The sequence below is a fragment of the Lonchura striata genome, chromosome 1A (assembly GCF_050655825.1).
Source record: "Lonchura striata isolate lonStrDom1 chromosome 1A, ASM5065582v1, whole genome shotgun sequence".
Taxonomy (NCBI): Eukaryota; Metazoa; Chordata; class Aves; order Passeriformes; family Estrildidae; genus Lonchura; species Lonchura striata.
In genome coordinates, this window is record NC_140741.1 from 42,704,813 (window position 1) to 42,726,478 (window position 21,666).

Consider the following 21,666-nt stretch of genomic DNA (forward strand, 5'->3'; position numbering starts at 1 on the left):
TATTGTAGTAGAGCTTAGAGACCATAAATAAGACTAGATTCTTGAAGCTGTGCCTTGCAATTGAAGTGAGTGGCTTACAGGGTGGACACAGAGGAACAGATGCAGAGATAAAAAGAACTTTTCCTGAGATAACTTAATAAGCAAGAGGAAAACACAAGGGGTTTGACCCCCAGCTTGGTATTATTCCAGGATCTCCTGGTCTTCCATGAGAAGAATTTAAAGCCTTATACAATCACAGATGCAGTCTGACTGCATGCAGGAAGACAATCAGCATGCCTTGCTCTATGCTGAAGCCATTGGAGCTACCCTGATGTCCAGAGGATATGTGCTGTAATAATTTTCAGATGTGACATTTTTTTATCAGACAATAGCAAGTTTTCTGTCTACTATCTTGGCACCAACAGAATAACTCAAGCTATGAGTTGGATATGACTAGATTGTGTTCACAGTTTGAATCCAAAATTTTGCATCTATATTTTAAGAAAACTTTATTTTTCTGAACATTACAGAATTCACTGCTAAGTCTATTTATTCTGGAGCAAAGCCAGCCAACACACATATGCATATTGTATTGAGGCAGAATGAGCAACAGCACCATGGCATTATAGTGTGCATATGTTGTTAGTACTGACTAAAATCAGACTTTCCAAACTTTGATGAAAGTAGAATTGGTTTTTGAGGTTAAAAAATACTTCCCATTTATTGAGGTTAATTTTTCAGTTGAACAGTTTTGGTCATAGATGAAGATGACCTGGAGCACTAAGTGGGCAGAAAGGGCAATCCCTTGATGGTCCACCCAGAATTAAAGGAATACATCTGATTCAATTAAAAGCTTGGTATTCGAATATTACAAATATGCCTGTGAATGGTTGAAGTTTATGGTTTCCATCACTCATAATTAAGACAAGAAAGCATGCTAAATGCATGGATAAGAACTTACTGTTTCTCTTGTTTCTGCTTCTGCAGTTTAATGAGTGCAACCATCTTATGGGCTGTAGAGCTAAAGATACTAGAAAAGCTTTAGTTTTTTTAAAAGTGACCTGTTTGACTCAATTTTTTGTATCTGCCTTTTGAGTTGTCTTTTCTCTTGGAATGGAAAAGAAATACTGCTCGGTTACTGCCTGGTTTGTTACAGGACCCTGAAATCTCTGCTACCCTGTGTTTCCCTAGTACTATTGATGTGCTCTCCAAAGCCTTGGAGCAGGTAAAAAGACCTGTTTCCAGTAAAAAATTACATTTGGAGGAAACTTCTGGTGGAGATAGGAAACATTATGATAGGAGCATCTTGATTTTTGTATATTTTTAATTTGCTGGCAGTCATTCATATGGCATTTAACTTGCATTTGCAAAGGTCCATTAGGCTTAACACACTTATTTGGGAATTTTTAAGTATATAATTTGTTATGTGTAAATATATCCTAATAACCGTGTTCTTCTGTGTCATACCTGTTGGGGTTTATTTTACATTTTTAACAATTTCATAATAAGCAAGTAATTTTCTCTGAAGTTAAAAAAAAAAAAAGGTTGAGTCAAAAGCTTATTTTGTGTAATATTATTTCTTATCTACTCTCTTTGTCCCTTGCTACTTTTTGTTTGCTACTCTTTATAGTAAAAGCCCTAATTTTACATGAACTGTTTTATTTTTCTGGAATTACTCAGAATTTTGTTGGGATGTTTGGAATTGTATTTTAATCTAGTACAAGTCTATTTCTGTTACTAGATAGGTTTTCCAAATTTCTGACCATTCACACCCCATAATATTTCTGTTGTGTTTTTTCCAAGTGTAACCTTTTAGCTCACTTTATAAAAAAACCTCCATTATACCAAGTCCTAGGTTTTGTTATAAAAATAATAAGAATTACTTGCAATTTTTACTTTAATAACTTACCTGTTAGACAATCATCTGATCATCCATTTTTATTTCAACTGAATTGATGTGAAAGGGTATATAAAGCAATGTGAGCATTACGTGGACTATTTAACATATTTTAGTTTAACTGCATTTAGCATGTTATACTTACTGGTACGGTGGGAACAAAAGTAACATCTATGACATTTGTATGCAGTTAGGTAAGAAGATTGTGCTAAGATCCAATTCCTTTTGTTTTTATATATCAGTATTGTGATTAAGTACTATTTCTTTCATTAAAAAATTATGCTGATGAACCCTGCTTGAGAATTAATGAAGTCATATATAACAAACACAAGTTACAGTAGAAGGAAAGTTAAAGTGGAAGAATTTGCCTATTGAAGACAGTATTTATGAAAATATTATTTTGAGAATATGATATTTATACATATTAGTAGGTGTTAATCGATGTGTGATAACTAAACAGGAAACAGCATTGCTTTGGAGAGTGCAGGTGCAATGAATATTTATTAAATCTTTCCTCTTACCTGTTTTAGAAAAGTTGGAGTTATCTGTTTTACAGAAGTCAAGATTCCAGGCTGTATTTTTTCTCTCCATTAATCTGGACCTCCTGAAATCACACCTCTATTTTGCGAGTAGTGCTTATTATCCGAGGTGTCGGTAGTATTCCATATGCAATGGCAGCTGTTCAGAGAGCAGGTATCAAACTGCAAGGGAAGTATCTTTTATCATTAAGCCCCTCCTCTCAGTAAGTCAGGATAACATGCTATTGCCATGACAGCCTCTGCTTGCTCTTTAGGGAAGGACAGACTTATGTGGCATCCTCAGTCTAGCTAGGCCTGGGGCTGTCATGGTTTCCAGCAGTGAAAGTGTAGAAGAGTACAGGGGCTTGGGGCGTGTGTATGTGTGTTTGCACTTTCCCTTTCTTCACCTTTCTTTGCTCACAGAAACCTTGTTGCTGCCCTGCTACTGGACTGGTCTGTGAACCTGTGTTGCTCTTGTCCCATTATAGAGCTTAATTCAGCCCCCATATACCTACCTGCCACTTCTCCTGCCTCATGGTTCCAACATCATTCCAAAGTCTCAGTTTTTTCAAAGAACTCTCATTCTCCAGCTGCTTAATCCAGAGCTCACATCCTACCTCTTCAGCCCATAGCCCATGTCTGATCCAGGTCCTCAAGTCTTCCTCCCCCAAACATGCATCTCCATCTTCAGCAGCAAATACCAGCCCTGGAATCTTCCTGTCTGCCTGCATGAGCATTTCAAAACTTTTGTTATTTTCTCCCACTTTATAGCTTCCCTCTCTGTCCAGCCCTAATCAATGCTAAATGTGAACTTGGTAGTTCAACAACCAGCTGAGAGAAATTGCCTTCATCCCAGACCATTTCACATCTCAGTCTGTTATATCACTTCTCTAGACACTTCCTGTCCAACTCCTCATATTAGTTCTGTTCTCCCTGTTTTCACACCTTCTAGCGCCAGATTGCACTGTCTTCTTGTTAGATGATGTCCTTCACCTTGCTGCTTGAATTATCTCTTGTCTTCCTTTACCCCCTGTTAGATTCTGCTGTGGCACTTTCAGCCTTGCAAAAGCAAATTCCCATCTCTTGTGCTAGTGAGGTTTTCAATACTCTAAACACTTCTCTAAAGGCAGAGATGACAGAGAAGAAAAGCTAGCCCAGGAAAAATAAGTTTGTAGCAAAAATATCGTAAAAGTTTCACCTAACACCAGTGGCAAGAGTAAGGAGATTTTCTTTTCAAGTGGCAAGACACACCAGTATTCTTTGAAAAAAGGTATTCTTTGCAGAATAGAGTATAATACCATATCATATGATTAAAGTGATAGGTCTAAGAAAAACATACAGTACAAGATTATACACAGACTCATAATTTGATTACCAAATTAAATTAGGGAAACAAATAATATTTGTCAGTGGACATACCTAAAGTATTTCAAACTGTCTTAGACATGAAAAGCTGTCTTGGACATGAAACAGGAAAATTATACATGAATCAGTGACCTTTTTTATCACTTGAAATGCATTGTTATGGCCTGTGATCGTTCTCACCATCTTTTAAAAATACTGCTATTAATAAGTTATTGTTGCATTATTTTTCCTCCCCCACCTCTGGATTGCAAGTAATTTGTAATTCTATATCAATAATATTTGTTCATGCTGAATTACAGAAGGGTAGTTTGTCTACATGATGCTAAGTACGTCCTCCTCACACACAGTAAAATAATTTGCCATAGAAAGAAGTACAGTTTAGTAGTTTATTTTGGTTTTATTATGATGTAAAATATTATGTGTATTTACTGACTGACTAAAATATGCCTTCTCATAATTTTTGTACCATAGGTCAGTTGCTCCGTCTGAAAATGTTTCGAGAGGACCATGGGTCTTGGATGACAATGTTCTTCAGTACCATCCTCTTTCTCTTCATATTTTCTCACATTTATAACCTATTCCTCATTATGGCAGGGAATATGAGGTAGGTTCCAGATTTTTTTTTTTTTGTCTTTTTTGCTCTAGAATATACTTTACTGTAAACTTTTTTATTCCTCTGCTTTCTGAATTTAGGTAGAATAGTAATTTAATTGGTTAATGAGCCCAGAGAATAAAGTTATAAAAAATAACTTTTTTTAGTTATAAAAATGAAATCCTAGACTAATGTTAGCAACTGTGAAATCATGGTAATAATGATCATTATATCTTTTTATCTTTTTTTTTGTTTGTTTAAAATTATAGCTAAAGAAATTTGATTAGAAGTTAGGGCTGAGTGGTTTACAAGATTAAACATGACTATTGTGCCTGGGGAGGAAGTTCAGAGTTAAAAGTAATTGAAACATCTAATTTGAGGAAGCTCATGGATATATAGTTTTGTTTTTTTTTTTTGGTTATGTACAACAATATTAGCTGATCTAGTTTGTTTAGAATATTCTTATTTTTTTTTTCCCACAAGTTGCTCTGACAGAGGAAAATTGTGTTTGGCTGATGAACAGCCATCTATTATATATTAATTTATTTAAAATGGACCTGTTTATATTAATTTTCTGTCTAAAGCCTTGCTTTCTCCTGTTATCTCAAAATTAACACCGCTTTCATATGTTGATTTTCCTGAGAAAACCTATATTATTAGTCATCTAATATGTACAAATTTAGTTCATGGGATAAAAAAACCCACAGCAGTGTTGTTTATGAAAGGCAAGATAGCATCTAAGGACTTCCCAGCAAGACATAAGAAATCCAAAGTATTTTTAAATTGAAGAACAATGCAAATAATTAAATTCCTTGTTCCTAGCAGAATATCAGAGCCATGCCAACAGACAATGACTTATTTAATGGGTTGTGGTGTGGTGTGGTACAGATCTTAAGCGTGTTGACAAAAATGGGCAGTGCTCAAAGTCCTGTAAACAATGTGACATAAAGCAAAAGGTGAGTAGCAGGCAGACTGCCTATCACTGAATGAGCATAAGCACAGACCAGCTGGGATAATCATGAGGCTGTGACATAAGACTAAATGTATTGGTTTGAGGCAGGCAGGTAAAGCAGCAGAGTCATCGACTGTTTTACGAAACGATCACAGTAATGATCTGGTAAATATGAATACTCAATAACAGGTGGGATAATTAGGATGGGGAGGCAGGGAGCATTGCAGATTTCTGGCTTCCCGTTTACGTAGTCATACTATTATTGGTATCATGTTAAGATTTATATTTGGTCTTTCTAATGTTCCATAAACTAAAACCAGCTAGCTGTTAGCAAAGCATTAAGAATCTTGAAAGCCTGACTCATGTCTGGAAATCAGATTTCATTTGTCCATCCACATTCTTGCTTCCATTAGCTGCACTGAAGAGATTGTGTGGCCTTCAGCATCCACATCCATGGAAATAGGCACAGCCTAGTGCTAAAATAGCTGTGTCAGACAATGTGCCCTCTTGCTTTCAGTCTCAAACAACAGAATTTAAATCATCTTGGTTCAGAGCTCTTGGTTCAGTCCTCTCAAAGTTGGGGTAGAAAAATGTGTAGTGCTTTTGAAAAGAGGGTTTCTACAACAAACAACATCAAAGCCAACTGCTCCATGTTGCCCTGATGAAGTATTTCATCAGGAGTGCATTTTTTCCTGAGTAAATGTAATCTTTATGAAAGCTATTTGCTTCACAGTTTGTGTGGGAATGCAGCACTTCCCTCTGGCTGCCCTGGCTGTCTTGAGACCCTGGCACAAAGTGAAAAACACCCGTGGCTTTAAGGTTAGCCGGTGGAAAAAACTGCCAACTTTGTATGAGAAATTACAAGCCACAAGGGTTTGAGTAGTGTGGTAGTTGAATTAACAGAGGGTGAAAAAGAAGAATTGTAGGGTTTTAAAATACAAGGGGACAAGATGGAGGGATTTGGGCATGTCCTGACCTTCTTCTCCTTCTTCTTGCCCTCCATGTATTGCTGTGACTTTTGGTTTAAGGTAGAGACACACTGTCCAACATAAATGATAGATATTGGCACTTTTTTGTAAGCATAGTACATTTAATTTTTAGTATAAAATGGTAACACCACCCTAAGGGGGTGGGAGTCTGTCTCAAAACGACCTACTAGACAGACTGCAGCTCCTTGGGAAAGCATGTTATAGATAAGAGAAAATAAACAACCTTGAGAAGCCGACCCTACGCATTCTGACTTCTTCTTTGGCCATGCGGGCTGGGAGAAAAAGACTTTTTACAATTTTGGGGTCATCTTGACCACCAGACACCCAAGAGGTTTGTACTTCTGTGCAAAAGAATAGCTCTGTCTATATCGTTTACCACAGTGCCTTGCTGAAATGATTATGACCAGAGATGAAGGTCAGAGTTTGCCTGCATGAAGGTTATGGTGTTTGTGGAGAGAAACTGACCTTTGAGCCTGTGGGCACCTAGGAAACACAGGCATCCCAGATTACACATCATTCAATACAAGGGCTATGGAAGCCTTCCTATCAATGAGACTAAGTGAAAAACATTTTTTTTATCACCTTTCCCTGGGTGCTGGCACCAGAGGGATTCTGACAAGTTTCTTTATGTCAGATGTTTGGTATTATCAATGAAAATCCCTTTTTAGCACACAAGTAGGAAAGTCATACATCCTGAATTATGCCAGCATGGATGACTACAGAAAAAGCCCTTTTGAGGGCTAGAGAAACCTGTGATTGGAAGCTCTTTCATATAACCATATTTTAAAAAGGTACATTTTACAGTTGCCAAAATTTGGGGTTTTTTTAAACAGTATTTTTAAAAGACACTTCACATGTCTTAGTGCAGCAAACCTAAAAAAGTGTGAATATATCCCTTAAAAAATGTAGCAGGAGGGACTTGAATTTTCAAAGAGCACAAGCTGAATCTTGTGTTAATTTCTGGGTCCCTCACTAGAAGAAAGACATTGAGGTGCTGGGGCATGGCCAGAGAAGGGCAATGAGGCTGTTGAAGGGTCTAGAGATTGAGTCATAAGAGAAGTGGCTCAGGTTGCTGGGGTTGTTTAGCATGGGGGAAAAAAGGAGACTTAGGGGCCACCCTGTCACCATCTACAATGACCTGAAAGGAAGTTGTAGCAAGATGGGGTTCATCTCATCTCCCAGGATGAGAAGGAATGGCCTCAAGTTTTGCCAGGGTGGTGTGTATTGGATTTTGGGAAAAAAATACTTCACAGAAAAGATTGTTGAGCATTGGAGCAGACAGTCCAGGAAAGTGTGGAACCACAGTCTCTGGAAGTGTTCAAAAGACTTGTGGCTCTTGGGGATATGTTGTAAACAGTTGCATTTGATGACCATGGAGGTCTTTTCCAATGTTAACAATTCTCTAATTATAAGAACAAGTTGCTGGTATTTGAATTACATTGTACATTGTGTCTGCTGGGTGAAAGCATGACTATTTGAAATAAAAAATTTGTGACCTATTGGACTGTGTCTTTTTAAATTTAAAGTCACAATTTTTTTCAGTGATGCTTCCTTTTAGGTACTTCACAGTGTTGGGCACTGATACACTATGTGTGTAGCCAGAACTGTATCTGGTGACTATATCTGTTATCAAAATACCATTGAATACTTTTTATAAAAAGTGAGGGAATTGGGTGTTCATTTATTAAATAAGGTCATTTAGATTCTTGGAATTAAGCAGTGATTTTGAGCTGTGTAACAGAGGAACAACATGGCTTGTTTATAAAAGGCTGTGTTTGAAACATAAATGAGAGGAAGAAACGTCTTTTTCTGCATCAAAAAGTGTATTGCGGCAATGCCACGTGGTGGCAGCAAAGGGCACAGTTTAAGAAGCTCAATCCCCTGAAAGTATACGGGGATCCTCGCTATCAAACGTTTTTCCTGGGTTTTTCTGTGCCACAAGCAAATTCAGGGTCCTTTGTTTATTATTTCTTTCTTTAAAGGAATGTCAGGTCTATAAATGTCCAGGGACTGTCCCGTATTTTTGTCATTTATATGTGACTTTTTTACCCTTGACATACTGAGGTATTCCTAGTCTGTACCTACATTGAAGTTGTCCCAACTGTATTGCTTTAAGTAGAGAATATACCACCAAAAGGAAACCCATTTTCTCCTTTGGGAGCCTGCATCAGTAAATAATGCTTTGATGTTTAACATTACAACACAGTGATGTACTTTTCATATACATCCAAAAATCAAAGCTGTGGCTGCTTGTGTCACAAATATCAGCTGTCTTGTCCTAGGTGAAGAGATTTCCAGTTGTCCAAAGAATGCTCAGGTGATTCATTATTCAACACTATAAAGTGTCATTGAAATAAACACAAACCCATTTTCTCTTTAGCTGCAAATTGTCACATCACTCTAGCAATAACACAAATTGTTGGGGTTGTCTTCTTTGAGTGTTGCATGTGTCTTGAGAGGGTTTGGTGTGAATTTATTACCTGTGCTGCAAAGGTTTTGGTTATTCTTATTAAGCACTAGGAGAGAGCACATATTTTTGGGGTAGTTTTATCTTCTATTACTGCTCATTTCTTTTGCAGAATAAGTGCGAAATTTCAGTACATTTTACATTACTTGCAGAAATTCCTTAGGCATAATACTGCAACTATAATTAATTTTAGTTAGACTGATTAAGTGGATTTGGACCCAATTACAATCTGCATCTGACAAATGCCTGTCTTGCATTTTGTTTGACAAGCTGAGACAAGGAAACAGCTATTTATATATTTAAAAGCCACAATAATGGCTTTCTATTAAATACTTTACCCTTATCCAAATTAGTTCCTACTCCCTTTCCTTTTCCCCCAAGATACAGATTATTGTGTCCCTGGAAATGTGCATTTACTCAAAGCTTTAAAGCTATGTTGTTCAGGTTCTGTGCTTTAGGTTGTTTGATTGCTCATTAGAGTCAAGGATTAGTCATCATAAGCATAATTTTAGGAGAAGATTTAGGGACAACAAAGATTTGGTCTATTTTCCAAACCATGGTTACTATTCTATAGAACTGTGAGGCCCACAGTGGATCTTTATTAGGCCTCCAGTATACTTTCATAGCTGTGTCTACTTGGCTATATGTTTTGTGGGCTTTATGTTGATGTATCCTCTGTGTATATATGGCATAGCTGCGTATTCATACTGTAGTCATGCTTAATATTTGGCAAAGATTATAGTGTCATACTGTGATATTCAGAAAGTTCAAGCTTTTGTGAACTGCTGGAAGGAAAGATTCCAAATCTGTAAGGCCTCTGTGCTCTCCTGAGACACTAATCCTTTGGGGCCATCTTTCTTTCTCAAAAGTATGTGGAAAACAGGAACTTCCTTAGAATATTTGTAGCTTCTAAACAGCAAAAATGGTGACAAGTTTAAATTATGTAAAAGTATATAGAGGCAGAAAGTTTCTTATTTCTTATTGTGTTATGGTCATACAAAATATGGATGTAAAATATTTCTCCAAGAATGCAGTCTGTAAGAGGTTTACAAGTTAGCCTTTTTATTGCAGGTTGTCCTTCCAGCTGGGATCCTAAGATACAGGTGTCTAGTGAGATCGCAGCAGCAATAGAAACTGTATTTTCCAAGTCACTGTCTTGAGCCAGGATTAGTACTTGAAAATCAAAATAATTCAAAATTTCAAGATAGTTCATGGTGTCTCAACCTTTAAAGCTAAACTTACTCCCACCTGGTCAAAAAGTACCTCTACATGTGCTAAATCTGCCATATTGCTTCTGTCTTCTGTGAAGCAGACTTCATGAAACTTTTCCTTCTTCTAAGCCAGGAAATGACAAGGAATAGAAAATGCTTAATTTAGGTGTAATTACAAGACAATGATTCTGAAAACCCAAACCTTTTAACGATCAAGAAACTCATTCCCCAAACCACACTCTGCAGAGAAAGGGCAAAGGAGGTTTAGCACATCACAAAACAGCATAGAATTATCATAGATCCCAGGGAGGATGGTGTCCCAGGACACCAAAGAGCTCTCTTATCCATAGAGCTATCCCAGGACAACCTGCTGGCTGTTGGCATTGAATGCTGCCAAAACTCCTGTGGCATAATTGACTCTCTTGTAACACAGGTGAATCAGGGTGAGAGCAATGTTAATCACTTGGATAGAATGACTGAAATTAATAGAAATTTGTAGATAACACCAAACAGCAAGAAAAAATAATCAAAACCAAATTATTTTCCTGTAAACTCTTTTAGATAGGTTACAGGCAAAGGCCAAATCACAGAATCTCAAGTGACACATACCAGTTTTGGAAGGAGTTCTTTGTCAAAATATGGGCAGAAGACAGCTTGGGAGTAAAGTACTTGTCATGTGGGCTGACTGAATTAATCTCAGATACTTGTAGATGTTTCGGTGAGAATTATATTTAACTAATTATTATTAGTTGTAGCACTGTTGTAAACCCCCTTCCTCTAAGAGCTTTCTTCCTATTGCTCAAAATCAATGACTCTGGTTCCAAGAAGGTTGTGACTGATAAGAGATGCCAGAGGGAAGAACTGCAAGTGCTGAGCACAGCCAGACCTGCTGGCTATGAGCAGCAAGTACAAAGGATGCTGCAGGCTGTGATGGGAGAAGCATGGGAGAGACAAAGGTATGTCCAGCACCAGAGGGGTCTTGCTCAAACCCAAGACAGAGGGACAAGTATCGTGGTTGTGTCCTAGCTGTCCTGTGGTATTGCCATGGTGAGACTGATGTAGCTGTGGGAATGTCTTAGGGCTTTATAGACTGATTCCTCTTTCCTCCTTTTAAATAGATATCCTTTCCAGTGCTAGGGATAAATGACTACGGTAATTGATCACAGCCCAGTGCTGTTAAACCTTATGCAAAAGTTAATTGATGGCACTATTATAATTTTTTTTATTTCATACCCTCTGTATTGAACTGACATGTAGACATTGAGAGTGTTTTCCCTTAACCACACTAACCTTGCAGCTGTAGCAAGGATGATGTGAAAATTCTCTGCTCTAGCAGGTCTTTTCCCATTTCAGGAACTATAACATTGCTGCTGTGTTCGTTTCTCATTTTATTTTCCCATGACACACACAAGTTGGATCCCCTGAAAACTGAAAAATACTTTTCTCTTACCCAGAAGATTGAGTTCCAAAGAGAATAACAGTCTGGGGAACAAGTTAGTGAGTTGCCCTGCATTTGCAGCTCATGAGGTGAGGCCACGTGTCTGTGGGTGATAGCTCTGTGTAGAAAGTCCAAAGACACTACTGAGGCCTGTTAAGGAATAGTCCTTTTAGAATGCTCCAAGTAAAGCACAGTTTATTCTTGTATAGGATGTCATGTCTTTAGGTCATCTCACCTTGAACTAGAAAATCTGTAAAGCTGCAATCTACACTTCTAAGACGTTTGTCCTTTGCCAGGAAAACATAAAATTGAGGTTTTTCTTCTGAGAGGATATACTGCCAATTTCTATTAGCTGAGGAGCTGGTCCATTACTGTTTTGTTTGCTTTTAGCTTACAGGAGGACATTGAGATAAACAGTGTTTAAAAAATAGAAATTTAATAATGAAAACTTCCATAAAAATCAGGTTTTTTAAGAAGAAAAGACTTCTTGACACTTTTTATCCTTCTTCATTTTGGCTGAAAACCCTGAAAATACCAAGCACCTGGAATAGAAAATTCTGTGGTCCAGCTGCCACCCTAGAGAGACATTTGCTTGCTCTAGGTACTGCTGCTGTATTCTCTTTTTTGTCATCAGAACGCACCTGTCCCCAGCGTGCCTGCCAGCAGCGAGGCAGCAGCAGATGGGGAGGCAGCCTGTTTCCCAGGCTGGTGGAGGGGAGGCTGCACTTGTGATCAGGGCTGCTGAACATGAAAGCCATGGCAGGGAAGAGGAAGAACTGGGAAGTGCAGGAAGGAATTCTACAGGCATTTGGTCTCCCCTGGCAGCAGTGGCAGCAGCTGATGCGGTTCAGAGAGATTTGGCCCCGTGGTGCTTTCGGCTCCCATGGGTAACACAGGATGATGGGCTCTGCCCTCCTGGGTGCATCAACTGCCTTGTGTTTGGAGGTGACTGCTTGTGTGAATTAAATTGAGCATTTGAGATAATTCTTGCCAGATTATGGCCCTAATGCTAGTAGTTAACCTGCTTTTGCTAGAGAGGACAATTTTGAAGTTTCTGTTTTCTTTACCGTTTAGTTGTACAAGGGATGATGGAAGAAAATAATAAAACTGATTTGCTTTCTGAGAAAATACGACTTGAGCTTATTTAAAACATTTAAGATTGCTATCCCTCCCAAAAATACATGCATTTGTATGACATATTTTATTGTCATCTTGAAAATCATTGCGCAGACATTATTATAGAAATGTCTGAATTTAGCAAGTGATAATGCATGTCTTCCTATTGCTTTATCTGATAGTGAAACCATCAATCATCCTAAAAACACAACTGTAACAAAAATAAGTAGTCAATTTAAAAACTATTTACCTGCACTTTTCAGCAATTGACTGTTTTCTAGGTCTTCTTAAAGAGAATCTCTAAGTGTGATGTTTTAGTGATTAACCTGCATTGTTAATTAATTTTTTTAAAAAACAGGACATCACCTTTAGGTGACACCTCTTCATTAATATGTTCATACCTCTACAAATCAGCAGACTAAGAAATGTGTTTGTACATAAGAAGTTATAAATGTTTGATGCCAATTAAAAATTGAGTACCTTTTTCCAAACTAGAAAATCTGGAGTTTTTTTATTAAAGTTTTCTGGGGTTTTTTTTGGTTTTTTTTTTTTTTTCTTTTTTTTCCACCCAGGCTTATGAATTTTAACATTTTGTTTGTAAAAGGGAAGCTATGAACAATTTTTGAGTTTCTAGAAAACCCTCAGGTATATTCCAGTGAGAAAAAAAAGGTTAAAAATATCCAAGTGTTTTAATCTCCATGAATGACACAGATAGATTGAAAATAGTTACCAGATAGTAAAGGGCACAAATTAAGGTATCTCATTCCTGCTACTTGCATTGTTTTATCTGAAACTTACCTAAGTTAATCTAAAATGAAACCAGCAGTATTTTCATTATGGAATTGATCTTGAATCTTTAGTGTTAGCAATACTCATAGTATGGAGAGACCTTCAGACTAGGCCCCTGATAGGAAAAAAGACAGTAAATTTGTGGAGGGAGAGAAATTTTCGAGATTTGATAAAAAAAATTTAATCTACAGAAGTACTTAGGACTTTAAAGGCTTTCTTGCTTTATTTTTTTCAGTTGATTACTCAGATTGCTGTTTTTTTTTTTTTTCTCTGTGAGTCTTTGTGCCAAATCTCGAGTTCTTTAGTCAGAATATGCACAAGATGATCCAGGATTTTTTTGCTTGCTAGTAGCTGCAGCCCTAGCAGCAGCTTTTTTTTATCTTTTGCATGTTATCAAGAAATAGTCTTGGAATGGCTTCAGTGTTTTTCACAGCATTACACATTTTAAGCATTTCCCTACTACACTTATCTATATGTTTTGAAGTAAATAGTTTTATTTGCTGTGTAGTAACAGTGTACAATGTTTTGAGGCAGGAATTACTCCCATTTTTTTTTTGTGCCAGTACTGCTTATTCTGTAGTTTTAGCACCCAAAGAAACTTCACATTTAAATAGGTAGCCAAAGCACCAGTCACAGCAAATTGAAACGGCTATTTTCAGTAAAAGATTAAATACTTACTGTAAAAAAGTTAACAAGCAGTCTAAAATTCAAGAATTCAAAAATAATTTTGAATAATATACAGATAACTACTTATGGTGGTACCAGATGGCAGAAAAAAATTGCTAAATTAAATAAAAGAGCTTTTTTATAATTAATGTGCCAAAAGCTTTCTCCATGATATCATTCTTCAATTAAATTTAGTGTTAAAGCTTTAAAATTAGTGTGAAAGTTTCAGTATCATTTAGACAGAATGCAGTTACATCCATTCTTGTCCATTCTGTAGTAATATTCTGTGAAAGAAGGAATAGACTGTCTATTTTAGTATGTGTTTGTTTGTGAATTGGTACTTGTATATATATATAAATGTATATGTAGATTCAGAAGAATTTTGATATATTGCTGTTTCTGAAAAAAAATGAAAATATTCTGTTTTAATCCTATAGGCATATAATTTTCCATTACTGGCTGTAGTTATTAGAGATTTTTTATTGTTTTTTAAAATATGTAAAACTTTTAATGTAATTCACCATTTTAGGAAAGAAAGAACTTAAAAATAGTTGAGTGCAAGAATTCTGAATTTGCATGCTGAAGTGTTACTCATACAGGCATGCAAAAAAGTTAATGTAACTTAGGATACAAGCATTTTCTAATCCAAAATTCTCCATGCAAAGCTTTCTTACAGAAAATCTCTAAGTATAGGTCAGAAATGTTTTGCCGCTTATCAATTCTCACCTAGGAAAGCATAGGATAGAAATTTATTTTTAGAGACATTTTTACTGTAAGAGAATCAGCATGACTGTGATGGAGAGCACTACTGGTTGTAAAAATTATAATGAAACATTGAAAATGACACGGTTAGAACCTATCTAAATGGAATCAACCTGTAAAATAAATTGTGATAAAATGAGATTCAGTGACACATGCTCTGAAAAGTAGAGTCAAGATGCACAATAGGTTCTGCTTCTTTCAGGTGACCCATTGTAATACCTCAAGTCTATCTAACAGATAATGGTAACTGAGAACATAAATTGGTGCTAGGTAACAGCAGCATGTGACATGTACAATTAGTCCTACAGAGATGAATACATGAGAATAGACTCAAAAAGCCTTCTTCTAGCCTTAAAATGCTTGTGAGGCTAAGAAAGGAATATTCCTTTAGTATGTGCAGTAGCAGAAGGATGACACCTTGCTCTGTATGAAGTACAGTGAGGGACCTTACAGAGGCTCCTGTTCTTGTCCCAGAGGAGTGGAGGCTGGTGCTGTGTGCTGGGCCTCCCTGGGGGACAATCCACCTGGAGCAGTGGGGCAGCAGAGGCAGAAACCTGCAGCTGGGACTGTGACACCAGCTGGGAGCGTGCTCTGCTTCCTGGCCTTGGTACTGAGGTATGCAAGGCTGGCTTGGGACTAAACAAAACCAACAAAGAAAAGCCAGATTAGAGACTTCTGAAACATATCACAAAAGCCTGGAATTTTCCAGGGTTGAAAATACTCTTCTTAACCTCTGGTCATATGTAGCATCATGTAGCACTTGGGGTCACAAAGATATTTTCTAGTCTTTTTTCAGAATGGTTTTCTCGCAACGTTTACCTACTATAAGTGTTCCACACTGAAATGATTTCCACATATGCATAAATAAGGTGAATGGAATTAGGATAGGAAAAATGAAGAAAAAAAAACCCTGCCAGTACAGGGACACCAAAATTCTCTAAGTTGGAGCATAACACCATCACAAGCCATCCACCTATGATCAGTTCATGTGACTCAGAAACATGTTTTTAGATATTTCAGTTTTGGACTTTTTCAAGTAAGAACTGTCTACCTCCTCAAGGAACTGTAGAGTAAATGCTCAGTTCTCATTTTTTTTTGCTTCCATGAAAAACGACACTGAAATTGTAAAATAAGAATCAAGACAGCTAGAGGGCACTGTGGCTAAACATTTGTAATTGCTGTTTAACAAGACCTGATTTATTCGCCAGACATAAACTGTAAATGGAAATTAACAATACCTTTAAAGTCACCCCTCATGTCTTTTGTCATATGTAGAATGCATCAAAATTACTGTAAAAATGCTGTTTCTGTCTTTCATTCAATGAGCTTTTGAATGAAGAGACAAAAATATACAGAACTGAATGTTATTGAAGTCCCACAAAACAATATATTGACTATAAACGATATGATTATTTACAGTGCCCTCTGCACATTTTCAGGTGTGGAATCTTCTATCCATTACTCACATTTGTCTAATTGATAAATAATTTTTAATGAAGTCGGTATCTCTATGTTATACTAAAATCTTTACATGTCTGAATAAGTGACAAATGAGATATTGCTATATATGTCAAAAGTTGCTTCCCTGAGGAGGCATTCAGTGCAGCACATAAAATATTGATTTTTGAGTTTGTTCAGTCATTAGTCTGTGTTTGGGAAATGAAATAAAACAGTAGTAACTTTTTGTAACCTGCTCAGTTCCCCCACACAGACATAGCAATATTTAATCTGTGAGAGGTATCTCTTGGAAATCTTAACAAAGAAAGGTTCCAGACTTTGACTTACTGAGAATGGCAACTTCTGAACACACAAAGCTGGATTTAGAGTGAGATTCTGTTGTATTGATTTCTTTGAAGAATGCCTTAACTCTCCTGTGACCTCATTTAAACCAGTAGAACAACCTACTGTGAATTGGTTCTCATGTGAGTAAAATACACCAAACCTGTCCATAGCTAAACTGCTATGAATTAATCATTTAGGTGCCAGATAATCCACTCTAAATCACAAGGTAATCTCTGCTGCATAAGTGATAAATGCACAGCTAATGGAGTAAATTCACAATCTTTAAAAAATATGTTTTTATATTTATACAGAAAAGTGTATTGAGATGTGTAAGGCTGTGATGAAATTTAAAAGTAGTGATTCAGAGCACTACTTTTGCTTTCTGAATCAAAATATTGAAAATCAAAGTATGTATAACATTATTTTTCACAGTTCCAGAATTCTTGGCTTAAAACTTCATCAGGATGCAAAATGGCTATGTATAAGGTTCATTAATGCAAAGTTTACATCTGACATGTCTGGATGTTTTTATCTACATAAATCACATAAATCACATACCAGGTAACTGCTGTTATTTAATTGCACCATCTATTTGATGGAATAATTTATTAATCCCACCTAATTGGGTGTATGCTGGTAACTATTATCAGTTGTGCAGGTTCAGCTGGGATTAGTTTCATGCTGGGTGTTGCAGCTGCACCATGACTCAACTCCTCTCTTTTGTCTGTTTTATTCAGGGAGATGACAGTACAGGTAACAGCTGAGCCAGTTATTGGTCTTGGGTTTATTGGTGACTTGAATGCACGCTCAAGGCAAAGATAAAGTGATTTCTGTCCTAAGGGAGTAAGTTTTTCCTTTTCAGGCTGCTTATGGTTGAGCCTATTCCTGATTTTTGGGCTTGTTTTTTCCAGTGTCATTGAAAAATGTGTATCTGCACCTTTACAGCATCACTAAGTATATCCTGTAGAACATTTGAATTTCCAGTAGGCTTACACACATTAAATATCGATATTGAATTTCTGTCACCCTACCAATAGTTATTCTGCTTCTCTGACTAGTGCAGAAAGTATGCTTTAAAAATGTTAATTGGAACTCATTGTGCTGACTTAAACAAATGGTTGCACTAAGTGTATTAAATTAATGATTTTTAAGATCGCATACCATATTAACTGTCACTAGTTTTAATTGAAGCTGACTCTTATCAGTTTGGTTCTTTACTTTGAATGAGAAAATTGTATAATATACCACAAAAAATAAATGAATGTTTATTGAGGAAGGTATGAAAAAATCAGATTGACTTGCTCAAATCCTTAGGTTACAGGGAAACTACCCTGGTAATTGATGAGAGGATAATTGATGCCTCTCATTAAAACCTAGAGTCTTAAGGTAAAAGTTAACTCTCTATATTAATGCTTTGTCAATTCTAAGCTATGTTTAAGGCAATTTAACATACAATGGATTGATTTTCTGTCTTGCACCTTCCTCTGTCCAACAGGAAACTTGTTTGTCTCCCCTCTGTCTTGTGGTATAAAGATCAAAACAAGAGTAACTCAGGGATTCAGTACATATTTTAAACAAAAGTACTCCTAGCAGTTTATTCTGCAAAACAAGTATTTCATAAGCGTAATTTTGTATAATCCCAGAAGTCTACAAAAAATTGGTTTGCCTTTATTTAGGGAAATTCATGTGAACCAGGAGAGTTACTGCTCTGCAGCTATTTTTTGTGACTACTTAAAATGTGATTTCAGGTATGTCTAATGGAACCTGAAAATTTCTTTTATTCTGATTATTTGATAATCTTTTAACCCAGCAAGTGGTTTTCATCTCTGTAATAATGCTGTGTCATTACTGACAATGTACTTTACATCTAAGACCCAATGTAGAGAAATAGCTTCTCTTGCGCCTTTCTTTCCTTGTTTATGCATCACAGTCAAATAGATGGTCTGAAAGGCAGGAAGGATCCAAGTCTGATAAAAGTCTTTCCCAGAAGAAGACACACAGAGATTGATTCAGGTTGTATTTCTAATAATAAAATGTTTGAAGAGAATAGTGTGTATCCAGTTCCCTGTCTTGTGTGTAGGTGGCATTTATGTGGGTATGAGTGTCCAGTCACAGAGTTCTCACTACACTGCAGCCACCAATTGAGGTGAAGCCCTCCCTTCACCCACTCCTAGGAGCAAGCCTGCCTCTCAGTCCACTGAGCTTTTTCTGGGAAGATGTTATTTACCTCTTATCCAGTCCAACTGCCTGGATATTTGGGGCTATTAGATATCACCTTATTGTGAATATTAATGAGTTTGGCAGAGCTCAAACATCCTCCACCAGAGCTTGTCCTCTGTCGATAACACACACTAGGACTGAAAGATATACTGAAGGAGAAGGTGTTTGGGGCACCTGACACCCTCAGTGTTTTGGTTGCTTCCATAAGTGCTCATCAAACAGTTGATGAATACTGGGATGCACCTTGCACTGCTCAACTTAATTCCTTTATTTTGTTTTTTTTAAGGCCTAAAGGGCTTCTAGTTTAAACCTCTACTGATGTCTGTAACAAAAGTGCCTTTGTTTTGAAGGAGAATGGGTGTCATCTGTGTCCTGCCATCTACATTGCATGGCATGAGCTTCTTCTGGAGCTGCGGGAATGAGCTGGAAGATAGGAGAATAATTAAACTTGTAAGCTCTATAGGTGATTGCCTTAGAGGCAGAGCACAGTAGTTGGCTTCCTGTAACTTGCTTTAATATATGATAAAGAAATACTGAAATTAGTGCAAGTCAAATGCTCTCAGTGTCCAGCAGCTGACTGTGTTGCAAGAGCATGGGAAGGTGATAGCAGTAAGATTTGTGTAGGAGGGGCACAAAGCTCAGGGAGGATGTTTGAATTCCCTACACTGGCACTCCCCATGCCAGTAAAGGAATTCAGAGGTAGTAGTCACTTTTGGATTTAACATATCCCTGTTTGATATGTTTTTTTCACACAGACTTGTGTTTCCTTCATCTGTGAGTTTCTCACAGTGTTTACTAAAGCCTTTTGAAGCTGTTTACAGTTATGGGCAATTATCTCATTCCCTACTACAGGCATTTGTTGTTCAGTAGGAGCCGTTTCTTTGTTTTGCATATTTTTCCTCCCTGGTTTGCTGTATACAATACTTTTGTGGTGGTTTTTTTTTTTTTGGTGGTTTTTTTTTTTTTTTTTGTTTGGGTTTTTTTTTGGTTTTTTTTTTTGTTTTTTTTTTTCTGAATGCTGCATTATAATAGCTAAAAGTGACCTAAACTACTAAACTCATTAAAAATCCAGTATTGTGACTTGTTCCAGACACTTCTAAAGTGAAAAGATATTATTTGGACTGTCTTAAAGGAGTCTGTGTTGATGTTTGCATTGCTTGATGTCTGGAGAAGTGTATTGGAAAGGAGCAGAATTGCAAAGGTTTTGATGGTCCCAAGTTATTGAGTGTAGCAAAAATGAAAGCTCGCTGCAGAGATACAGAAGGATTTCACAATACTAAGTTAGCAGATGGCAGATGACAAGCTATTCCCTCTCAGGACGCAGGGCTCGGAGCTAATACAGGTGGTTGTATAAAAACTGTCGGTGCAAAGGTGAGCAAAGGGCAAGGAAGAGAACGTAAAGAATTACTAGAAAAAGAACAGAGAATTAGGGATTGCATTTAGAACAAAACAGAAATGATTAGCCAACTCCTCATACCACTAATGCTCCTGCATCTTAAATAATATACGTGGTTCTGCTGCCCCTAGTACAAAGAGCTCAAGAATGCATAAAGAAGTGCAGCAAGGATGGTCAAAGGAACGCCTTCTATATTACAAACTGTGAAGCAGACTAAACTCTATGAAAAGGTCTATAAATTCATGGATGGCACAGAGCGAATTAACCCATTAAACTGTTTATTCTGCTATAAAATTTAGACTATATCAAGTGATATCAAAAACATGCTGTGGAACTCATTGCCACAGAAAACTGCAGATGTCTGTGTAGATGCAAAAGCAATTAATAAACTCATGAAACAAGAATGTATATGCTAGACTTTTACACACAGTGTTATCAACTTTGTCAGAGAAAGTCCCTGAAAGTCCTCCCATATGGGAGTCTGTAATGGGAGGTACCACCTACAGTATCACCTGATAAATGATAGTATCACCTACAGGGTTTCTCTTTTCTAATACTTTCCTTGGTCATCGTACAGGGGTGAAATATTGGGACAGACAGGTGTTTGGAAAAGGTAGAGCCATTATTGTTATATCCTACAGCTTTGGTACTACAGCTTGGTATATAATACTATAGTGTGTAGTATTATTTGATCATAATAGAAGAGATATTTAAAAAAATGTCATGTCACATTAAGCTGTGTAAAAACACACAGAATAATGTTACAGATCACATCTCCAATGTTCCTGTTCTACCATTCTTTGAACACAAAATTGATGTTTTTTGAAGTTTCTTCTAAGTAATCTCATGAGGGATAGGAACTGTCTTCCAGATACTATCATGAAAGATGTTAAGAAAAATCTCTTGAAGAAATCTCATGAAAGACAGAAATTCTCTTCCAGATACCATAAGGAGTGATGACAATAAAAATCTGGAAATGCTTTGGCACTGAAAGAAATTTAGCAAGAAAATGGGGAAAGAAGTGTATATAGACTTGCAAATAGGAAAATTGGTTAAAAATGTTGGCCTGTGTTATGGCCATCTGAGATTCTGGTTGTGTGTCTAATTCTATTTGGGATTCTGTTTCTGTGCTATTCTATTTGTAATAGTAGCTTTTGATTCAGTATATATTATTTAAGAGTTGCAGCAAGTGCAGGGCTGGTGTATCAAACTTAAGTAAATATCCATCAGAGATGGAATGAATATTTTGTCATGCTCACAGTGCTGCTAAACATATAGGAAGGATACAACAAAATGTAAAAAAGTTGCAAAAGAGTAAGTGAGATTGTGAATTGCTAAAGTGTTATGTAAGAGAGATACCAAAGGTTGGTGATTGCTTCATAAATATATTTCAGTTTTCTCATCAAACTAATGAATTTACTTCTGGCAGACTGTTTACTACTCCTTTAGCAAAAAAGCTTGTTTTAAAGGAAAGACACTGCTTTTAAAAGAAACATGCAAAACATGTACTTAAGAAAGGGAATACAG

The 21,666-nt window shown here is 36.8% G+C and overlaps 1 protein-coding gene across 4 annotated transcripts in view; it reads left to right on the forward strand.

Moving 5' to 3' along the window:
- The window catches only part of TMEM117 (transmembrane protein 117), a 179,196-nt gene that overhangs the window by 22,369 nt on the left and 135,161 nt on the right, over positions 1–21,666 (forward strand). For all 4 annotated transcript variants that reach the window (XM_085570275.1, XM_085570274.1, XM_021545320.4 and 1 more), the window contains exon 3: positions 4,231–4,363. In XM_085570275.1, the coding sequence (XP_085426401.1) occupies positions 4,231–4,363 (133 nt within the window). The remainder of the gene's footprint in view (positions 1–4,230; positions 4,364–21,666) is intronic.